At 34.4% G+C, this 21,621-nt stretch overlaps 3 protein-coding genes across 3 annotated transcripts; 2 read left to right on the top strand and 1 right to left on the bottom strand.

The window, feature by feature from the left end:
• The first annotated feature begins 13,832 nt into the window (after positions 1–13,832).
• On the top strand, positions 13,833–15,208 carry LOC107911233 (E3 ubiquitin-protein ligase ATL4). The gene has a single exon (XM_016839109.2). The coding sequence runs from the start codon at positions 13,984–13,986 to the stop codon at positions 14,935–14,937; it is 954 nt and encodes a 317-aa protein (XP_016694598.1). The 5' UTR covers positions 13,833–13,983; the 3' UTR covers positions 14,938–15,208.
• An 875-nt stretch (positions 15,209–16,083) lies between these two features.
• On the bottom strand, positions 16,084–19,138 carry LOC107911849 (uncharacterized). The gene is made up of 2 exons (XM_016839800.2): positions 18,500–19,138; positions 16,084–16,743 (listed from the first exon to the last, which is right to left on the bottom strand). The coding sequence occupies exons 1-2, from the start codon at positions 18,591–18,593 to the stop codon at positions 16,160–16,162; spliced, it is 678 nt and encodes a 225-aa protein (XP_016695289.2). The 5' UTR covers positions 18,594–19,138; the 3' UTR covers positions 16,084–16,159.
• On the top strand, positions 18,826–20,927 carry LOC107911850 (ras-related protein RABH1b). The gene is made up of 7 exons (XM_041082004.1): positions 18,826–18,853; positions 19,173–19,234; positions 19,389–19,467; positions 19,554–19,697; positions 19,784–19,787; positions 20,009–20,099; positions 20,454–20,927. Exons 1-7 carry the CDS (start codon positions 18,826–18,828, stop codon positions 20,598–20,600), a joined length of 555 nt encoding a protein of 184 aa, XP_040937938.1. The 3' UTR covers positions 20,601–20,927.
• Positions 20,928–21,621: the final 694 nt, after the last annotated feature.

The raw sequence follows: 21,621 nt of genomic DNA, 5'->3' as shown, positions 1-21,621 counted from the left end.
AGAAAACTCAAAAGGGGAGATCAAAGTCAAAGTCCAGACTCGGGAAAGATGAATGTGCTTTTTGTCATGAGAAAGGCCACTGGAAGAAAAATTGTCCAAAGCTGAAGAATAAGGGAAAAGCTGCTATAGATGCTTGTGTTGCTAAGCATGATACTAGTGACTCTGAACTATCACTGGTTGCATCATCATCGTCGTTCCATTCAGATGAGTGGATATTGGATTCGGGTTGTACCTATCATATGTCCCCTAACCGGGAGTGGTTCTCTGATTTAGTAGAACTAAATGGAGGAGTTGTTTATATGGGCAATGACAATGCCTGTAAAACTGTTGGGATAAGTTCAATCCAATTAAAGAATCAAGATGGATCAACCAGAGTTCTGACTGATGTTCGGTACGTGCCCAGTTTGAAGAAAAATCCCATCTCATTGGGAGCCTTGGAATCTAATGGTTCAGTTGTTACTATGAGAGATGGGATTTTGAAAGTGACATCTGGCGCACTTGTGATATTGAAGGGCATCAGGAAAAATAACTTGTATTACTACCAAGGTAGTACAGTTATTGGAGCAGTCGCTACAGCTTCCGGTAACAAAGAATTGGACTCAATGCAGTTGTGGCATATGAAGTTGGGACATGCCAGCGAAAAATCCTTGCAAATTCTGGCAAAGCAAGGATTGTTGAAAGGTGCAAAGGCTTGCAAATTAAAATTTTGCGAGCATTGTGTTCTGGGAAAGAAAAAGAGAGTGAAATTCGGTACTGCTATCCATAATACAAAAGGTATTTTGGAATATGTTCACTCAGATGTGTGGGGGCCTTCCAAGACACCTTCATTGGGAGGAAAACACTACTTTGTTACTTTTGTTGATGACTTTTCCAGAATAGTTTGGGTGTATACCATGAGAACTAAGGATGAAGTGCTTAGAGTTTTTCTTAAATGGAAAACTATGATCGAAAACCAGACTGGCAAGAAAATCAAGCGGCTTAGGACGGACAATGGAGGGGAATATAAAAGTGATCCGTTCTTCGATGTGTGCCAAGAGTATGGTATTGTTCGACACTTCACAGTTAGGGATACACCACAGCAGAATGGATTGGCAGAGCGTATGAATCGAACATTGCTGGAGAAAGTTCGATGTATGTTGTCCAATGCTGGGTTGGGCAAGCAATTTTAGGCTGAGGCTGTGACATACGCTGGCCATCTTGTTAATCGTTTGCCACCATCTGCATTAGAAAGAAAAACTCCTATGGGGGTATGGTCTGGAAAACCGGCTACAGATTATGATTCCTTACATGTGTTTGGATCCACTGCATATTACCATGTGAAGGAGTCAAAGTTAGATCCGAGGGCAAAGAAAGCTCTCTTTATGGGAATCACTTCTGGGGTGAAGGGATTTCGTCTTTGGTGCTTAAGCACAAAGAAAATGATCTGTAGCAGAGATGTTACCTTTGATGAATCTGCCACATTGAAAAAGGTAGCAGATAAAGATATTCAGACGAGCAATACTCCACAGCAGGTGGAGTGTACTCCAAAACAGGTGGAGTTTGAGCAGATGGGGATTTGCCCAGTTAATAAGTCTAATTCTCCAGCCACAATGGAGGAATTAGAGGTTGAAAAGGTTCTGACCCAAGAACCACTAAGTACACCAGAACCAGTTGCAGTTGCAAGGCCACGGAGAGAAATTCGTAAACCTGCTCGATTTACTGATATGGTGGCCTACGCCCTTCTCGTTGTTGATGATATTCCTATCACTTATCAAGAAGCAATGCAAAGCTTAGAAAGTGATAAATGGAAAAGCGCCATGGATGAAGAAATGCAGTCTCTCCGAAAGAACAATACTTGGGAGTTGGTGCAATTACCGAAAGGTAAAAGGGCAATCGGATGCAAGTGGGTATTCGCAAAGAAAGATGGATCTCCTAGCAAGAAGGATATTCGCTACAAGGCAAGATTGGTAGCTAAAGGCTACGCTCAGAAGGAGGGAATTGACTACAATGATGTATTTTCCCCTGTTGTGAAGCATTCCTCCATTAGAATTTTGTTAGCCTTGGCAGCACAGTTGAATTTGGAGCTAGCTCAACTTGATGTTAAGACGGCTTTCTTGTATGGTGAGTTAGAAGAGGAGATCTATATGACTCAGCCCGAAGGATACACAGATGCTGGTGGTAGAAATTGGGTTTGTAAGCTGAACAAATCGCTATATGGATTGAAGCAATCCCCGAGGCAGTGGTACAAGCGATTTGATAGCTTTATGAGAAGGCAGAAGTACACAAGAAGCAAATATGACAATTGTGTATATTTGCAGAAGCTGCATGACGGATCTTTCATTTATCTACTCTTGTATGTTGATGATATGTTAATCGCTTCGAAGAGCCAAAATGAGATAGATAAGCTGAAGGCTCAGTTGAATCAAGAGTTCGAGATGAAAGATCTAGGTGAGGCCAAGAAGATTCTCGGCATGGAGATAAGTAGAGATAGACCGAGAGGCAAGCTCTGTTTAAATCAGAAGCAATATCTGAAAAAGGTATTACAATATTTTGGTGTAAATGAAAACACAAAACATGTAAGTACCACACTTGCTTCTCATTTGAAACTTAGTGCTCAATTATCTCCGAATACTGAAGATGAAAGAGAATATATGGCGAAAGTCCCATATGCTAATGCAGTTGGGAGTTTGATGTATGCGATGGTGTGTACGAGGCCTGACATTTCACAAGCTGTTGGAGTTGTGAGCAGGTATATGCATGATCCTGGAAAAGGACATTGGCAAGCTGTGAAATGGATTCTACGGTATCTTCGAAAAACCGTAGATGTTGGTTTAATTTTTGAACAGGATGAAGCACTTGGTCAGTTTGTAGTTGGATATGTTGATTCCGACTTTGCTGGTGATTTAGATAAACATCGTTCAACTACGGGGTATCTGTTTACTCTTGCGAAAGCCCCAGTGAGTTGGAAGTCTACCTTACAGTCTACAGTAGCTGTGTCTACTACAGAGGCAGAATATATGGCAGTTACAGAAGCTGTTAAGGAGGCTATTTGGCTTAATGGATTGTTGAAAGACTTAGGAGTTGTTCAAAGTCACATAAGTTTATATTGTGACAGTCAGAGCGCTATTCATTTAGCGAAAAATCAAGTCTATCATTCAAGAACCAAGCATATCGACGTAAGATATCACTTTGTGCGGGAAGTCTTTGAAAAAGGAAAAATTCTACTTCAGAAGATTCCGACAGTAGATAATCCCGCAGATATGATGACCAAGGTGGTAACAACAATCAAGTTTAATCATTGTTTGAACTTGATTAACATCCTGAGAATTTGAGCACCTTCAGGTGTATGGCGCTCGAGAGTGCATTTGTAGGCACTACAAAAGATAGCTTTATCGAATTTGGGGAGTTGAAGGAAGTGTGTGAAGATGTGATTATCCTAATCAAATCTTCAAGGTGGAGATTGTTAACATTAATGGGAGACAACATTAATGGCAAACAATACAAAGTGGTGCAAGTTTAGCACCCTAAAGTTGACTTTGAAAAAGTGGCATGGGATAATTTTTTTTTGGTCCTTGAGATAATGGGCTATTTATTGTTTGGTCCTTAAACCTCAACTATAAATAGGCCTTCTCATTTCTCATTTCAATTCATCCCAACCAATCTTTCTCTCTTAGTTTTCTCTCTTCTCCCATTTGAGAATTCTTAAGGAATTCTATTTGTTTGTAATATTTTGGAGATAGTAAAGTTATCATCTGGTGTTAGTGCCCGAGGACGTAGGTATAATTTACCGAACCTCGTTAAAACTCTTGTGTTCTTTCTTGTCCTATTTTTCTTTCAATATTTGAGGGTATAATAGTAGTATTTAATTGTGCTATTAAATTACTATAGAAGGGATATTCTGTCTAAGGAAAGACTTGGTATTTAAGAGATCCATGTGATCCACCTCTCTTTCCTGGGAATTGAACTTTGTGTGATTTTTTAGTACAATAATTTACACGCTTCCGACCCTATTGGAACAACAGCGTCTTGATCACTTGATTGGTCAGTACATTGAGGTGAGAAAATGGGAGCCGTTAATGCTTTCTCGACCTCGTCTTTTCTTTGTTGATGACTTGATTTTACCTTGTCGTGCTGAAACTCAACAGGCGCTTTGGATTAATAAAGTGCTGTCTATTTTCCGTAGTGTTTCTGGTCATAAAATTAATAGACAGAAAACTCAAATCCTTTTTTTCGAGCAATGCATCTGAAATTATGATTTCCGTAGTATCTCAGGATGCCCATCTTCCATAAAAGAGTGACTCTTAAACACTTTCCATTTTGTGGTGGATAAGGTGCGTTCTAATCTTAATGGCCGGGATGCTTGTAACGCCCCTTACCCGAGACCGTTGCCGGAGTCGAGCACAAGGCACTACTAAACTTATTTGAGCACTTAACCAAATTTAGATAATTTATATCATACTTTTCAGACAAGCTGTCCAACAGCGTCATAGTTGCTAAATAATTCATATCTCGAGTTATAAAACTCGAAACCCAAATCCGTAAATTTTCCCCGAATTTATACTCATATATCTACTTACCAATTTTTTTATATAATTTTTGGTTGGTCCAATTAGTACAGTTTATTAGTTAAATCCTCCCCTGTTTCAGGGTTTGGCTACTTTGACCCCTGTGCACTACGAACCAAATTTCTCTCTGTACAAAATTCAAATAACCATGCAGTTTGTTTATCTTAAAAATAGACCCAATGAGAAATCCATACATATACAGTATGACTCATAATTATTTTTGTGCAATTTTTAATGATTTTCTAAAATCAGAACAGGGGAACTCGAAGTCATTCAGACTCTGTCTCACCACAATTTAAATATCTCATAACATAAAATCCAATTGCATGCGCCGTTTCCTCTATATGAAACTAGACTCATTAGGCTTTAATCTCATTTTTTTCCCAGCCCTTAACTCAATTTTCACAATTTATGGTGAATTTTCAAAGTCAAACTACTTCTACTTACCAAAAACTGTTTTAGTACAAATATTGTTAACTAGTTCATAACATCTTTACTTCAATTCATTCAAACTCTATACATGCCATATAAATCTTTAAACATAAAACAAAAACTACCAGAATTGATCTGAATAGTGTGCCCTGTTGTGTTGATCCGATCTACCCACTTCACTTCAAGTCAGTCTACATAAAAATATTAAACACACATAAGTAAGCTTATTGAAGCTTAGTAAGCTCATAGGCATATAAACACAAATCATATCAAATATCGTACACAATCATATATCTATTAGTTTAACTATTTCACCCTCCAAATCACAATTTCATTAATAACTCATTGGAATAATTTCCATATGGCTACTCACAATTTAACTCCCTTAGGCCCATTTCTCATTTACTTCATTGTCAAATTAAGGAACAATAAGGGAATTGAGTGCTTCATTATCACATTGTCATAGTAAACTATGGACTTTCACATTGTTACACATCACACACCGAAGCTATAGCCTTGCCATGGTCTTACACGGTTCACATATCATACCGAAGCCATATCCCAGACATGGTCTTATACGGAATCACATTATCACATTATACCGATGCGATAGCCCAGCTATGGTCTTATACGGAGTCACATCATCACATTGCACCGATGCCATAGCGCAGCTATGGTCTTAAACGGGCGCACTTATCACATATTTTTCGTCAATTCATCAGGGTCACAGAATAGAAGCACTCAAATCCATTGTTCCTACTAATTTGTACTTTTAGTTACACATTATTTATTAATTAATGCAAATTGATAGTATTCATCAACAATGAAATACTTTAACAATCATAAGATTTTCATATCAAAACATTGAACTTTGCCATATGAACTTACCTGGACTAATTTGCAAAAGTCGTAGAAATTCAGGGACTATTCTTGAATTTTCTCCTTTCCACGATTCAGTTCGTTTTCTTGATCTATAATTATAAAATCATTCCTTCATTAGCATCCATTTCAATTCTATTTCACTTCACAATTTATGCTGTTCAAATTTTGAAATTGCACTTTTACCCCAAAAATTTACAGTTTTCTTAATTTAGTCCCTGCTCAATTCACCCATCAATTGAACTAATTTTTCTCAATTAACACTTTATTTTATCATTATAAACTATTTCAAAACCTTTTATATTCTTAATTTCAACAGAAATTTTCAATTCACAACTTTTTCACAATTAGGTCCTAAATATCATTTCCTATCAAAATCACTTAATAAAACCACCTTAATATGAAATTAGAACTTAAATTTCATAATAATTCATCATAAAATTCCCTTATCCATCCAGGGTAACTTCCAATTTCACCCATAAAATCAAAAACTAATGAATTCTACAAGTGGACCTAATTGTAAAAGTCATAAAAACATAAAAATTATCAAGAAAAGTAAGAATTAAACTCACATGATGTAAAAATATGAAAAACCAGCTTTCTCCAGACCTTCTATGGCGTTTTGGCTGAGAAAATATGAAGAAATATCTAGATTTTTCAATTACATCATTATTTAACTATTAACTTTTATGCTATTTCCAATTTTGCCCCTTGTTCACATTGTTTTATTACTTATTTCATACCCAAACCGTCCAGCCATTAACCTTTGGGTCTAATTTCTCTTTAAATCCATCTTTTTAAATACTTAAGCTATTTACTCACAATTTAACAAATTTTGCGCTATTTTCAATTTAGTCCTTTTTAATTAATTAGCCATCCAAACGTTAAAATTTTCTAACGAAACTTTAATACTAACTCAATGGCACTCCATAAATATTTATAAAAATATTTATAACTCGATTTTCAACTTTGAGGTCTCGATACCTCATTTTTGACCCGTTTGACCTAATAAATTCTTTTAATTCACTAATTTCACCATTTCACAAATTCTTCTAAATTCTTACTTGACTCATAAATATTAAATTACTATCTTGTTCAATCTTATTTGTCGAATTTAGTGATCTCAAATCACCATTTCCGACACCACTGAAAATTAGGCCGTTACAATGCTCGTCGCCTTTCTATGGCTGGTCGACTACTCTTGTGAGGTCAGTTCTTCTCGCGATCCTGAATTACTTTATGAGTACAGACCGTATTCCACTTATGGTGTATAAGAACATTGAGAAAATTGCCTGTAATTTCTTATGGGGGTCGCATACTACAGCTAGGAAGCCTGCACTTGTGACTTGTAAGTTGGAATGACTGCTGTAAGCTAGTTGACTTGGGGGTCTCGGAGTCCGCTGTGTTGTTGGTCAAAATAAGATTTTTCTTCTTAAGATGGGCTTTAAGCTGTTGACCGATACAAATGCGTTATGGGTTCGCATCTTGTGGAATAAATATAATATCCATGAGATGATATCACAATCTGTTGAACGTAGCAACTGCTCCATGTTTGGGGATCTCTCTCTAAGGAGTGAAGTGAAGAGTGGCATTACATGGGCAATAGGGGATGGTGGCTTAATAAACTTATGGAACAATGAATGGCTTACTGACATACGTCCTCTTAGATATATTTACTGTCGTGATGAGCAATTGGATGAAACTCGCCTTTTAGCTAATATGGTAACTAGTCAGGGATCTTGGGTTTGGCAGAACCTAAAGTCTTTGTTGCCACTTTCCATCGTTGATAAAATTTCAGGATTGATTCCTCTAGCAATTGATGGTGGTCCCGATCAACTTGTTTGGAAATGGATGTCAGCTGGCCGGTTCTCAACAGTTGCCACTTATAATCATTTGGTTGCGCGTAGAAGTGGAGCTTCTGGTCGTTTAGATACTAATATGTGGAAGGTTGAAGCTCCACAACGTGTCAGGAATTTTTTATGGTTATTCAGTCGTTCAAGTCTCCTAACAAATAAAGCTAGATGCCGCACAGGTATGAGTGATGATAATCACTGTGGCAGATGCGAGGGAGCGATTGAGACTACTCTACATGCGGTGAGGGAGTGCATCTTTCCTAGTGGGATCTGGAAATCTATTATTCCAAGTGATTTTTGGGAGTTCTTTGCTTTTCCGCTACAAGATTGGCTGCGTTGGAACATACAAAATTCTGGACACATTGATTCGGAAGGAGAATGGGCAACCTTGTTTTCAATTATATGCTGGCTGCTGTGGAAGATTGGGAATGATTTTGTGTTTAATTTTATGAGCAGCAGCAGCAGTGAGATAATTGGAACTGGTGTGGCTTGGGATAGGAGTTTTACAAATGCTCACTTGAAGACTAACCTTGCTTGTTCGAGTTCTCATGGTATTGGTTGGCAGCAAGCGGCAGCAGGTTGGATCAATTTGAGTGTTGATGGATCATTTGCTTATCACCTTTCTCGAGCATCTATAGGGGGCGTCATTCACGATTCTACTGGTGAATGGCTACTTGGTTTTTCCATGAAGGTTGCAGGGTCGGATATATTCCAAGTTAAAGCCCGAGCGATATATGAGGGGCTTAAGCTTACATGGAATAGAGGCTTTCGCTGTGTTGAGGTGAATAGTGATAATGCGAGTTCCTTCGCAGAGGCTACGCTGTTGACAATACAATTACAGAAATGCAAATGATTCATTCACCACTCAGACGAAATTGGCAAGTACATTTCTGACATATTTCAAGAGAGGGCAACAGGGTGGCTGATGGATTGGCCAAGGTGACTTTGGATGACTCTCAACGACAGCAAATTTTTCTTACCCCACCTCAATCGATCTGTTCTTTGTATATGGATGCCTTGAGGTAGATAGGGAGTAATTTGCAGACTCCTACTTCAGCCATAGCTTTGTTTCTACTTTGCTTTCTTTTTGTAACAAAAATAAAAAAACTGTAATTCAAGTTCAAGTGACAAGGGAAGGAAAAAAAGAGAGGAAAAAAGTACGTTTTATGTATTTATTTATAATGGTTTATTAAGCACTTAATATTTCGAGCAAAATGTAATTGGCAAAAAATAATATAATAAACTAAATGCTAAATTTACTCAATTTATTATAATAAATATATATAGTTAAAATATTACTTTAATAATATATTTAAAAAAAACTTAAAATTTTTTTATTATTCTAATGCTTTAGTTTATATAAAATGAATTAAAGTAACTAGAAATCTTATCACATGTGTATAAAAATTAAAAATTAAAAATATAGATATGTGTTTAAAAATAATATACGTATGGTTTAGAATATAAATGTGTGTTTAAAATAATATACAATAAATAATGAAACGAATGGTTTGGGACTAGTTAATGATAACACATGAAATATGTACTATATTAAAATTAAAAAAATAAATAAATTATGAGTAGAATGGAATTTTTTAAAAAAATATCAAATTAGAAATATTAAATAAATATAATTGTTTATCATGGTGTTATCATCAATATTGTGTTTGTGTCGATTTAATTTGTGGCATTAACTCAATCAACAATACTATTAATAAGAAATCTTATCAAATGTATGCGTGTGGAAATCACATATTTAGAAAACAAATATGATTTAAAAATAATATACAATGAATAATGAAAAGTATGATTTGAAATTAATTAATAATAACACCTGAAATATGTAAAATATTAAAGTAAAAAATTAGATTAATTTGCGAGTAAAACGAAATTTAAACACAAAAAAAATCAGATTAAGAATACTGGATGAATACAATTGTTTATCATTATTTTGTCATCAATTTTAATTTCATTTCGTGTTTTTTGTGACACTAATTCAATCGACAACATACGCTAATATAAAAAACTTAGAACTCAAATATTTTTATTAAAGTTTCAAATAAAAACTAAAAGTTGCTTTAATTTATATGACAAATGAAAAAGTTTTATATGCATGGTGTCTTTGGTTCATATCTCATTATGGATTTTTTTTATTGAGTTATAAAAATATAAAAAAAAATAAAAACACTCACATAATCATATAACTTACTTTGCAAATAAAATGGTGTTTGGGTAATTCCCTAACTGAGTTGAAACATGAAATTGATAGATAACAACAACTCAGTAAAAGATTTAATAAATAATATAGATATATAACTGATAGAGATAATAAATTGTGCATATTACAATAAAAATTATGAAGTGCATCTTGGTTGAGTGGTAAGTTTAATGGTTTATTAATCCAATTGTGCATATTACAAATCCAATGAGTGCATATTCAAATCCCAATATTTGCATATTTTAATTCATTTATGTTAAATGAAAAGAATTAAATACCCTCAAATAATTAAAAATGTGACATTAATGTAAAATTATCTAATTAAGACACGATATTAAGATTATCTTTTACAATCTAGAATCTTGACATTGTTAAAGATGTGATATTACTTACTTAAGGTAATGTTTAAAATCCCGACATGATAATTATATAGCAGTAAATGTAACCGTTTTATTAAGGTCTATAATCAGTAACAAAAAAATGCAAAGAAGCATTAGATTGATGGTTTGGTCATCGTTGAAATGTAGCTATTGGAGTTTTATAGTGCGAATATTAAAAATTAGCAGTAACCTAGCAATTAGGCCAATTCGTATTTTCACCATTACAAACTATAAAGTGCAGACACATATAAGAGGCATTGTAAAATTATCATGAAAGTCTTTATATTAGTAGTTAAATTGTATTTTGTTTATTTTACTAAAAAATGAGTAAATTAGTCTTTATATATTAAATTAAAGAGCAAATTGGTCATTCAGTTAAAAGTTTCATATATTTTTACTGTTAAAAATTAGTCTTTTTAAATCAATATAAGATACAGTAATATATCATATATAATTGTCTGGTTATTTAATCAATAACGTAAAATTTTAATAGAAGAAACAAATAAAATTTATAGTTTACTCATTGATTTAACTTGTAGAAATTAATTTGTCCATTTTTTTAATAATTGGGACAAAAATCTACAATACTTTTACCTCTTTAAATGAATTACTAGCAAAAATAAAGGTTTGGGCTCCACATTATAGAATATTCATTAACAACATTACTAATCCCGTTTAACAGCGTTGACAGCAATTTGGAAATGTCCTAAATAGTAAATAGAAAAAAGAAAGGAAAAAAAAAACCCGAATATTGAGAGTGAGCTTGGGAGGGATGGAGGAGTGTGAGGGTGCTGAAAGAGAGAGGAATGTCAGGAAGCCCCATGTTGGGCTCCATGAACCTGGCATCCGCTGGAAGATCAGTAAATACCACCATTGTACGAGGGGCAGTCGCTCTGTTCTCGTAACAGTCCTGTTGGTAGGCTTTGTTTGTGTCTACCTCTACAACTTGTTAGGTTCTGGACTTGTTATTTTTGGGTCCAAACTTAATTTCACTTCCACTAAGGCATAGGGTTTTTTAAAGAGTAAAATTCAAGAACAACCGTGTATGAATTTATTACAAAATGACGAGGAGAGTAGGAGACATGAATGTAAGTAATTTTAGGTAATTATCCATAAAAGAATAAAAATTATAGTATTAAGAAAAAAGGAACCTTTACTTTTATATAAATACTGGAGGACTAGGACAGCCAGAAAATTGATTGGATTTTAGTCCTAAATAAAAGTACAAATCATCAAGATTATTCTTTCCTGTTCATGTCCATATAACTTTGAAGCATACATTACAAAAAAAAAAAAAAAAGAAGAGCAAAATTATCCTCATAGGCCTCGGCCCCTTTTCATTCATGTGTTTACTTCATTGACTGGTCCATAAAATTAGCAGAAAACGAAGAGAGTAATATAGCTAGCTGTAAAATGAATAGAAAAAGGACCAAACATCCAGGACTCCAAGGAGACATTCCAAGAGTGCACGGGAAGATAGATCAAAAAAAGTTTTATGAATTGTAGATATATTGGTACAACCCCACTTCCCCGTTTGTCTGAAAATAGTTTTTAGAAAATAATTTATTGTTTTAGTGTTTAAATAGATTTGTGTAAAATATATTTTATTGTTTAGCAAATTTTTTTAGAAATATTTCATAAAAATTATTTTCAATGAAATAAACATACATTTGAGATTTTTTTATCTTTTCATTGTTTAATTAAGTTTATTTTATATCTATAATTTTATATTTTACATTGTTTTTGCATATATTGTAATGATTTATTTATAAATAAATACGTTAAATTAAATATATAATATTATTCATTTATTAAGTTAGAATATTAACAATCATAAATTGAAGACAACCAAAACTAATAGATGATTCTTGATTGTGTTATAAAAAAAACAAAAAATTAAAGATTGAATAATAATAACTTAGCTTCCAAACCACAATTAGTACCAATAACATTAAATTAATAATATCATTTAAGTGCATGATTAATAATACATCACATGATGACTACAATATTTGTTTGAATAATAATAAATTAGCTTAAAAAACAGTAGAATAAAGGGGCTCAGATCCATGATAAAATCATAAAACATGAACATAATTAGGGAGACTCCATTCTTAGAGCTTAGGCTTTTAACTTTAAAATTTAAGTAAGTCCTTGACTATTTTATTGTATTTTTTTTATAGATCTGAAGTTATGGGAGTTTGATTTAGCTAGTCCTTGTACCAATATGTAAAATTGTTAAAGTTTTAAAAAGTTGTCATTGTTGATTTCTTAAAGTTTTATGTGTTAAATTGATAGATTTTAAGCTTAGATGTGAGAAATGACTAAATTGTAAAGCTTAATTGATAGTTTTGTACATTAAGAACTAAACTGAATAAAATATAAAATTGATTGTAAAAATAAGAAATAGGAGATCTTTAATATATAATAGTGAAATCAGAATTCAATTTGAAGCTTTAAATCGAAATTTTTGTTAATCTAGATTTTAGAGAATAAATTGAATAAATTACAAAAAAAAATGTATAAATTGATAATTGAATGTGAATTGGTTGATTATTGATAATGCTATATGTTTTATGTTAATCTGTAGTTAACGTCGATTGAAAATTGTTGGAAGACATTTTGATAAATAAAGGTTTATCAATTTGAAAAATATTTTATCGAACAAAATTAATAAAATATTTTATGAAAATAAAAGAATAATTTTACGTTGATCATCTTATTTTACATAAAACAAACATATATAAAACAAATGGAACGTTAATGTTGTTAAAGGAATACATTATGTTACATAACACCATTGTACCTGTTTAATTTTGCTAATAATGGCATAAATACAAATCAACCAATTACAATATAAACATCAAAACCTTTCTGATTCGTCAATTACAAGAATATATTTTTTTAAGCTTTGGAATTTACTTTACCTTTTCTTTTCACCTAAAAAGGAAAAAATAATTCCCATAACTGTAGGCCAAAAAAAGATAAAGAAAACCTCAATGTTGTTTCCTAATAACTTTGACCGCATCTTAACTTCCAGTTGGATTATCTAACCCTCGTTTTACTGCATTTTTATATAGAAAAAAATATCGTATTAAACTATGATTTCACGTTATTTTAATAAATGGATAATAATTAATTTTTTCTTCCTGAATTTTCTCTTTTATATATTTATTTAGAACGTTGTAACTTATACAGGATAGCATTAATATACTCTAATTTAATTTTGTTCATGTGGATTTAGTATACAATAAAAAATAGATTTCGTAAAAAATATAAATTTAAATTTTAAAGATAACATTATTGAGAGAAATAACTATAAACTCCAAATATAATAATTGCTTACCTAAAAAAAATTATAAATTGTAATTATTCTATCTGATTATTTACTATAAATAACATTTTAATTTTTTTTTGTTATGAAATTAGTGTAAAATTCACGTCAGTCGGTCGTACAAAACATAGTTGCTGTGAAAAAGCCATCACCAAATCCAATCTCAATTTTTTGGTCTCAGTCATTGTCCGTATAACGATTAACGACTACAACTCTATTCCAACGTGCACCCCATCCTACTCCACTTCAACATACATTCTTCATTCCTTTCTTAACTCATACAGTCCGTCATTATATATACACACATATTTTCATAAAACAACTAAAAACAAGGAATTCATTAATGGCTTCACCCCCACCGTTTTCATATGGCGTGATGGGAGAACCTGTTACCGCCGCCGAATTTGACACCACGCAACACTCGCATCCTTCTTCCTCCATTGATAATGTCAAGCCAAGTTTAATAATACTACTTTTGATCCTTTCCGTAGCCCTGCTTGTTTCCGTCTCTCTTTGCCGCCTCCTCCGCCGTCGTTGCTTGCTGCAGCTCCCACCTTCATCTACCTCCACTATTACCGTCGGTTCCAGCCCCCGCATTAGTCCCGAACAATCACCCATGACTTCGTTGCTCGATTCTCTTCCTCTTTTTACATTCTCTTCTATTTCTCGCGGCTCCAACAACGGGGATTGCGCGGTTTGTTTGTCGAAATTCGAAGCGCAGGATCAACTCAGGCTTCTCCCTCTTTGTTGCCACGCGTTCCACACTCATTGTATCGACACTTGGCTCACTTCCAACCAAACTTGTCCTTTATGCCGCTCTCAGCCCTTTGCTTCCGACTCCCATCTCAGGAAGGTTTTGCTTCAGTCTTCCAATACTTCAAGTGCGATTGGAATTGGCGGCAGCGACAGTTTCCGGCTCGAGATCGGCTCTATCAGTCGCCGTCATCCAGGCTCCGACTCCGGCGAGCAGAGAAGGTCTTATTCCATCGGCGCTTTCGATTATATCATCGAGGAAGAATCGGAGGTGAATAGGGATCAAACGCATCGAAACGTGACCGACAAGGAAGCGAGTCTCCCGGCAGATGTTAGTACTGAAAGGAGTTGGCTCAAGGAATACGATAGGCTGTCGTTTTATTTATCGTCTCGTTCGTCGTCCTTTCGTAGCTCAGGAAGGTACTTAATGGGGAGCAGTCGCCGAAGCGGTAGTATCTCCTCCGTTCCCGGAGATTACGATGTGGAAGCCAATCGCATTGGCGAGGAGATCAGCGAAATGTTTCGTTGGTTCTCAGAGATATGAATCCAGGTGAAGTGAAGCCACTTCTTCTTTTACCGTTTGATCTGCTGTAGAATAGGGCAGGGAAATATTGCGTTTATGATATGATTCCACATTTCATCTTGAATTTCTTACGGGATTTTACTCTGGAGTAGTATACTAATTCTTTTATTGGTACTACTCGGCGGGATCGGTAATTTTCATATACATTCTTTATATTACTAATATCAGTATTGTGTAAATTTTTTACACGTATTCGTATAAATTATAGACATTGTCAAGTTTTATATTTACATTTTCTTTTGTACATATAAGCTAAATTATCACATTTTATATATGGTGAAATAAGGTGCTGCCCCAATTTTCGTGATTAATGGATCATTTTTATTGCTCTTTGGTAGTGAGAAGCATGTATCCCACATTATTTTAATTTCGTTGGGTTGGGTTCTTTTTAGAATTTAACCCATATATTCACATAATAAATTGAAAGTGAAATGACAAAAAAAAAGACGTGTTTTAAAGTTTAATATTTAGAATTTAAAAAATAAATACTTGGAATTAAAACTTGTATTCTTCTATTCTATTGATGACAATGGGAAATGGCATGAATGAACAACTCAACGATGTTTTGGTTTAGGTTTAATTGCTCCTTCCAAGTTCCAACCAAAGCTAATGAAAGGTTTTGTTCATAATTATGGGTTTAGGCAGAAGATCATGTGCTCTTTTAGATGAGTGGAGTTGTTGAATGATAGACTAGAAAATTCTTGGTTGATTTTGGATAAGAAATCCATTGTTTTTATTTTTTTTTATTTTATAAAAGTGGATCTCTCCTCTCTAATTCTCTTCCTTAATGAAAACAATCCAATATCATAACTCACAAGCAAATCAAGTTTGAAGACCAACAAAGAAAAAGGAGTAATAAACCAAGACTGAAAGAGAGAGGCTTTGTTAGATTTAGCAGCAAAACACAAACAACATCAGAGCATTCTTTATTTTTCTTCTTTTAAACAAAAAAGAAAAAAGTGGTTCCCTTGCCACTGTAACTGCTAAGTGGTTAAGGTGCAGCTGCTTTGCGTTCCTTTTTCTTTTGTATTTCATTTAGGATATGATAGAAAGAACAAATACTTAACACACTATCTCTCAATACTCTGGCTCTCGATGGTTAATTAGTAGAGTTAAAAGTGGGAATATATTCGTTTAGGTACAAAATCTCCAGCATAGTCATTTGAGCAATTCATTATGTCAATCAAATTTGGTTCAACAGCGAAACGAATAAATAACTAAAGGTAATAATATAGTTAAACAACATAGCACTTTTGTGTCCAGCATTGCAAGGAAATGCACTTCCACTATAGCACCCTTTATTCTGCTTTATCCCTTCACCACGATCTTCAAGAACGAAGCTAGAATTTGTCCCACCATTACTAAAAAGAACACACCAAAAGAAAGGACCTTCGTGGAACCCAATCAAGCCAACTCCCACCTCATTATGCGATTTATTTCTCAAAACAGATAAGCTCTTATTGTCTTTAACAAGAACATTTGCAAAGGCTAGTGATGGCTCTGTATATTTCGATTGACAACCCACAATGTGGCCGGTAATCGTGCCAATTGTAGGCAGTTCTACACCACAGTTGGGAGCAAATACTTCAGTGAAGTCATCCGTGGGTGGTTTACAGTTTACAGCGCTGTTCCCACTGCAGTTCCCCTTGCATAACTCGACATATTGGAGGGCCATGCACCCAAGACCAGGACTATCATTTAGTCGTTCAAGTTTTTGAGCAGTTCTATTCTGGTTAATGATCTCAACAAGATCATTTGCAGGGTTTCCTGAGGACAAGCAGCAAATACAGGCCAGTTTTATAGAAGTTCAGTATACCGAAGAAGACAAATATATTGCATCGGTAGGTAATGAATATAATTGCAAACTAAACACATTGGATTATGCCCTTTACACCATGTCTCATCATTCAACCATAATGGGCATGTTTCGTGTTTTGGGAGATAGAACACCCTACTAAACCAATGTCTCATCATTTAACATGTACCATAATCATTTAAATCGAATGCAGCCTTGCGTGCCAAAGAGTTGATAGATGAAATGTTACAAAGAGGAGAGCACCCATGGTTCGAATTTCTTATCTATAGCATGAGTAAGAGAGAGGGTTATAATCCTATTAACAGGATGGCTCTGAACCGTGATTGTCGAATCCAACTACTAATGCTTTGGTACTAGATAAAAGAACCCTTTCTATTAGCTCAATGCAGTCAAATCAATGGATGCAGGCTGCAAGTAAAAGTTTAGGAACCAAATAGCTAGCTGTTCTAGTATCTCAAAAAGGCAACTTCTTCAACCCCTAATATAGCTCTTAATAAAACGAATGGACACATTAGTTTCTCCTTCTATTTAAAAAGATTGGAAATAGAGAGTAATCTAGATTCATGAGCAAAATTGATGAATGATGATAGATTGCATAATAATAATTTGAACATAGATTGGTAAGATTGATCGAAACTCATAGAGAATACATCTAAGAATTCAAGGTATCAGTGAACAAAGGTGAAGAAACGATTAAAACAAGTTACCAAAATAAATAATCTTATAGAAATGCGTGACCTACATGATCATTTCCCCTCTTAGCCTAACTCTTTCTTGGTCTTATCTTGTGTTTCTTTGAATCTTTCATAATGATAAGCTTAAAATATCTTCATGGAAGTAGCCAAATTCAGCTAATACATATACACCATTACATTGAGGTGTAGTGGCCCAAGCATTGGTAAGGCATGTAAGATATTTTTAACACTGCCACAAGAGAACATTGTGGAAAAGAACGGAGATTTATCTGCTGATAATAGAACTCATTAAGAAAAGATAGGTACACCGTGAACTGCTTAAAGATGTGCAAGTTCCAGCAAGACCCAAACAATCAAGACTAACTGTATAACCCCAGAGTTTGGTCGTGAAGCTTGGCATAAGCTGTAATTGAATCTATACAGATGGACAATGATATATGGAAGAGATTACCGGGACCGATAACAATTCCATTCCGGCTAAAATGGTTTCCGTAATGTACGTGTTGGGGTCCAGTGCATCGGTATGAGCACTCTGTCTTAGCTGAAATGCGTGGTGATTTGCTAAGGCAAGTTGTTTAGAAAATCGTACTTTTGTACCCCTTCACTCTACACCGGGTTCCTTAGAAATCCAGGGAATGTGAAAGCATAAACATTGGCTCCCAATGGAGTGAAGGTTTTGTTATTCTTGGGGATTTTTTAGTAGGAAATTGCAGCTGAATAAAACAATGTCTTCACTTTCGCAAACCCATCCCCCAAATAGAGAAAGAACTATAATTTATAATGACTTTGAATGTCCTACCAGGCTACCATCTTTCAAAATATTTTCCAAGTTTCCAGCAGAAGTTGCAGATTAAAAAGAAAAGGTACAGATAAAGGTTTAATGTTAAGTGTTAAGAAAGGTAATGTTTTTAAGTAAAACAGCTAGATATGTACAGTCAGTGTAGTTTAAAAATGAAAGAGTAGAAGATGTAATAATTAGAAGGGAGCAAAGAGAAATGTAGAAACAAGTTACCATGGTGCTTGGAACAAACAAGGGTTGGCAGCTGTAGATGACATAATAATAGGAGTGGAATCCAGTCAGGGAAACAGAGCTTCTTCTTCATCATCCCCTTTTAAGACCAGCACTTGCTTATGCCTTTCTTCACAAAGATTAAAAAGGGAAACCCTAGTAGTTCCAGTTGAAAAAGGGTGGTGGTGTTTTCAATAACAAAAGAAATTTTTAGCTTTTAAGTGTGGAAAAGAAACAAAACGGGAATGAAAAGAAATTTGCGGGAGAAAAACAAGTGAAGAAAGAAAGGGGATAAAGTGCACCGAAATCGCAGAGATTAAGGAGAAAAGATGGGAAGGGTGGGTCCCAAGTGCCCCAGTAACCGTTGATTTCAAAATGTTTAGATTAGTGTGTAGATGCAGAGGAATAAAGGGGGACCCACCCACCACGAATTGAATGATAAATTAAAATTGGAAGGTGGCTCGTCAGTCCTTCGATTGAGTGGGCTGTCCTTCCCACTTTGGATACCTTTCTCTTTAGTAGAAAAAAAGTACCAAAAACAACACTATATTGCCCTAAAATTATTGGGTCATTCCTTGCAAGATGCTACTGACTGGTTTTTCATGACCAAAAAACTAAATATTGGTTCTCTCCTTACAGATTTAGGTTGTTGTCATTTCACTTGTTTCCAATGCAGATTCTGCTTATTTTTCCTTGTATATCTACTTCTCTTCCTACGCTTGCTTTCTTATTCAGTTGGTGTGATTTCTTGGTAGATAATTCATTTTGCTATCCTCATATTCAGCATGGTATTCATATCGCTCGTATTCCTGAATTTTTGGATGGTCTCATTAGGGGTATATTGATGTTGTATGTTTATTGAAAATTTTGGTTTCATTTGTTGATTCTATAGCTTTCTGATGAATTTGTTGGTGTCAGTAATACCTGTGGCTGTCAGAATGAATATGATAATATTATAGCACCCTTACCAAGTATTGAATACAGGGTATAATGATGAAACTCTTTCTCTTGTATGCTTTATTTTTATTCCTCAATAGCATAAGTTATGTATTTTCAGAAGTATTTGACAAGAGAGGCATCTTTGATCTTTATATGCTTAAGATTTATTACAGGGATACTGCAGGGCAGGAAACATTCAGGAGTCTTATTCCAAGTTATATTAGGGATTCCTATGTGGCTGTCGTTGTCTATGATGTTGCAAGTAAGTTACCATCTCATACTTTAATTATTGTTCACTTGCTGTGTAAAATTGGCTGAAGTTTGCCTACTTTAATTTTAATGGTGTAGGCAGGCAGTCCTTCGTAAATACTTCAAAGTGGATTGAAGAGGTACGAACTGAGCGGGGTAGTGATATAATCTAGTTTACAACTGCTTTGGGTTTTGGCTGTGGTCATTAAGTTGGTGTGAAATTGAAGGGCACTTATGGATACAAAGTTTTTCCTAGATTCTTGCGGTTAATATTCACTGTTTGATTTCTGTTCATTCCTTGTGCATATTGTGGCTGATTTGAAGGCAAGTCTCAATAGAGGAAGCAGAAGCCAAGGCTCGTGACTTGAATGTTATGTTTATTGAAACTAGTGCCAAGGCTGGCTTCAATATCAAGGTAAACCATTGGTACCCTATTATCAACATTCCTAGAAGCATTAGTATAGACAGTATGCTAGATTCCAATGAAATTATTGTGAACTCAATGTTATGTTGGCATAATATTAAGGAGCTAGACTAATCATCTAATCACACAAAGTCTGATCGGTTGTTTATTTGTCACTTCTGCATCAATTCCTTTCTATTTAATGGACGCAACATTTGATAAAAAAATGTATAATTTCATCTTCAGTCCTGCATGATGATTAATGCAGCATTGGTTGATGTTATCTCCTTCACATGAGTGTCCTTTTCCTCCTGCATTACTGAGCAATCTGTTAGAGCTCTCACTCTCTGTCTGATCTGTTTAAAGGCTCTATTTCGGAAGATTGCAGCTGCTTTACCTGGAATGGAAACACTTTCTTTTACAAAGCAAGAAGACACGGTTGATGTCAATCTTAAGTCTACCAATGCAAATGCATCTCAATCACAGCAACAGTCTGGAGGATGTGCCTGCTGATTAGCACATCATTAATCTTGACTCTAGTTTTAGAGGTTTACATTTAAGCTCCAGTGATCCTACAGAAGTGTTGTAAAAAAATTGCCCTTCCCTTTATCTGAAGCATCGGGCTTTTGGGTTTAGTTGTGTTATGATAGTTATAGGCTAGTCCTAACCTGCCCTATATAATGTGATATATCAAACAAACATTAGTGCCAAATTTACGTACTGTTAGTCATCTACTGTTAAAGAAAATGGGGAATTGAAAAATGCTTCAGATTAGGGAATTGTGTTTTGTAACTGGGTGTTGAATTGTTGAGTGATGCAGTGATTCCCTTTCTTAGTTCAGAAAATTATTTTAAGTTTTTACCGTTTTTAGATTTCTCCATAAGGGGGTTTTCTTCTCTCTTGTGGTATGTTACTGGGCTGAATCACCATCATGGGATGATTTCTTGAGGATAGATTGATTGATGGGCAAGATTTCTTCAACTAGTCCTTAGCATTTGATTTATTTTTTACATTACATTACAGCTCTCTTATCTTATGTAGTGAGTTACTGAAACTGGAAGCTGAAAAATAGCATATATATTAGCATGGTATTATTACTCCCATTCCCTAGTCTGGTAGCGAGAGGGAGATAAGTGAGAATGTGAGTGGTGGTGAATGGTGATCGAAGTCCTCTGCAGACACCACACCAACATCAACCTGTTTATTCTTCGTAGGCCTTGTATTTTATTCAGTTTTCTGTTAGTTGACTTTCTCTTTTAGGTTTAAATACGCCAGTAGTTTCTGTAATTTTTGAAAATTTGGAATTTAATTCTTATAATTTTTATTTTCAGGAATTTAGTCTCTCTACTAGTCAAATTTTAAATTTTATTCATTTCAAAAGAAAAATATTCACTTGGTAGCCATACAACTAAAAAGTTGACATTGTAATAAATTTGAATTTAACAAATATATATATATAGTGTTAATGGTTGGACTTGAATTTTTAAAGTAGGACTAAATTCTTGAAAATAAAAAAGTAGAGACTAAATTATAA

The sequence above is a fragment of the Gossypium hirsutum genome, chromosome A11, assembly GCF_007990345.1.
Source record: "Gossypium hirsutum isolate 1008001.06 chromosome A11, Gossypium_hirsutum_v2.1, whole genome shotgun sequence".
NCBI lineage: Eukaryota > Viridiplantae > Streptophyta > Magnoliopsida > Malvales > Malvaceae > Gossypium > Gossypium hirsutum.
This window is presented reverse-complemented; position numbering and strand designations above follow the sequence as displayed.

Bases quoted from the DNA above. Each gene is read 5' to 3' on its own strand.
- LOC107911849 (XM_016839800.2), bottom strand. From the start codon at position 18,593: ATGATGAAGAAGAAGCTCTGTTTCCCTGACTGGATTCCACTCCTATTA. The intron at 16,744-18,499 runs GTAACTTGTTTC...GCTTGTCCTCAG, and splicing joins TGTTTGTTCCAAGCACCATG to GAAACCCTGCAAATGATCTT.
- LOC107911850 (XM_041082004.1), top strand. From the start codon at position 18,826: ATGGGAAGGGTGGGTCCCAAGTGCCCCA. The intron at 18,854-19,172 runs GTAACCGTTGAT...TTTCCAATGCAG, and splicing joins GGTGGGTCCCAAGTGCCCCA to ATTCTGCTTATTTTTCCTTG. The intron at 19,468-19,553 runs GTATTGAATACA...ATGTATTTTCAG, and splicing joins TATTATAGCACCCTTACCAA to AAGTATTTGACAAGAGAGGC.
- LOC107911233 (XM_016839109.2), top strand. From the start codon at position 13,984: ATGGCTTCACCCCCACCGTTTTCATATGGCGTGATGGGAGAACCTGTT.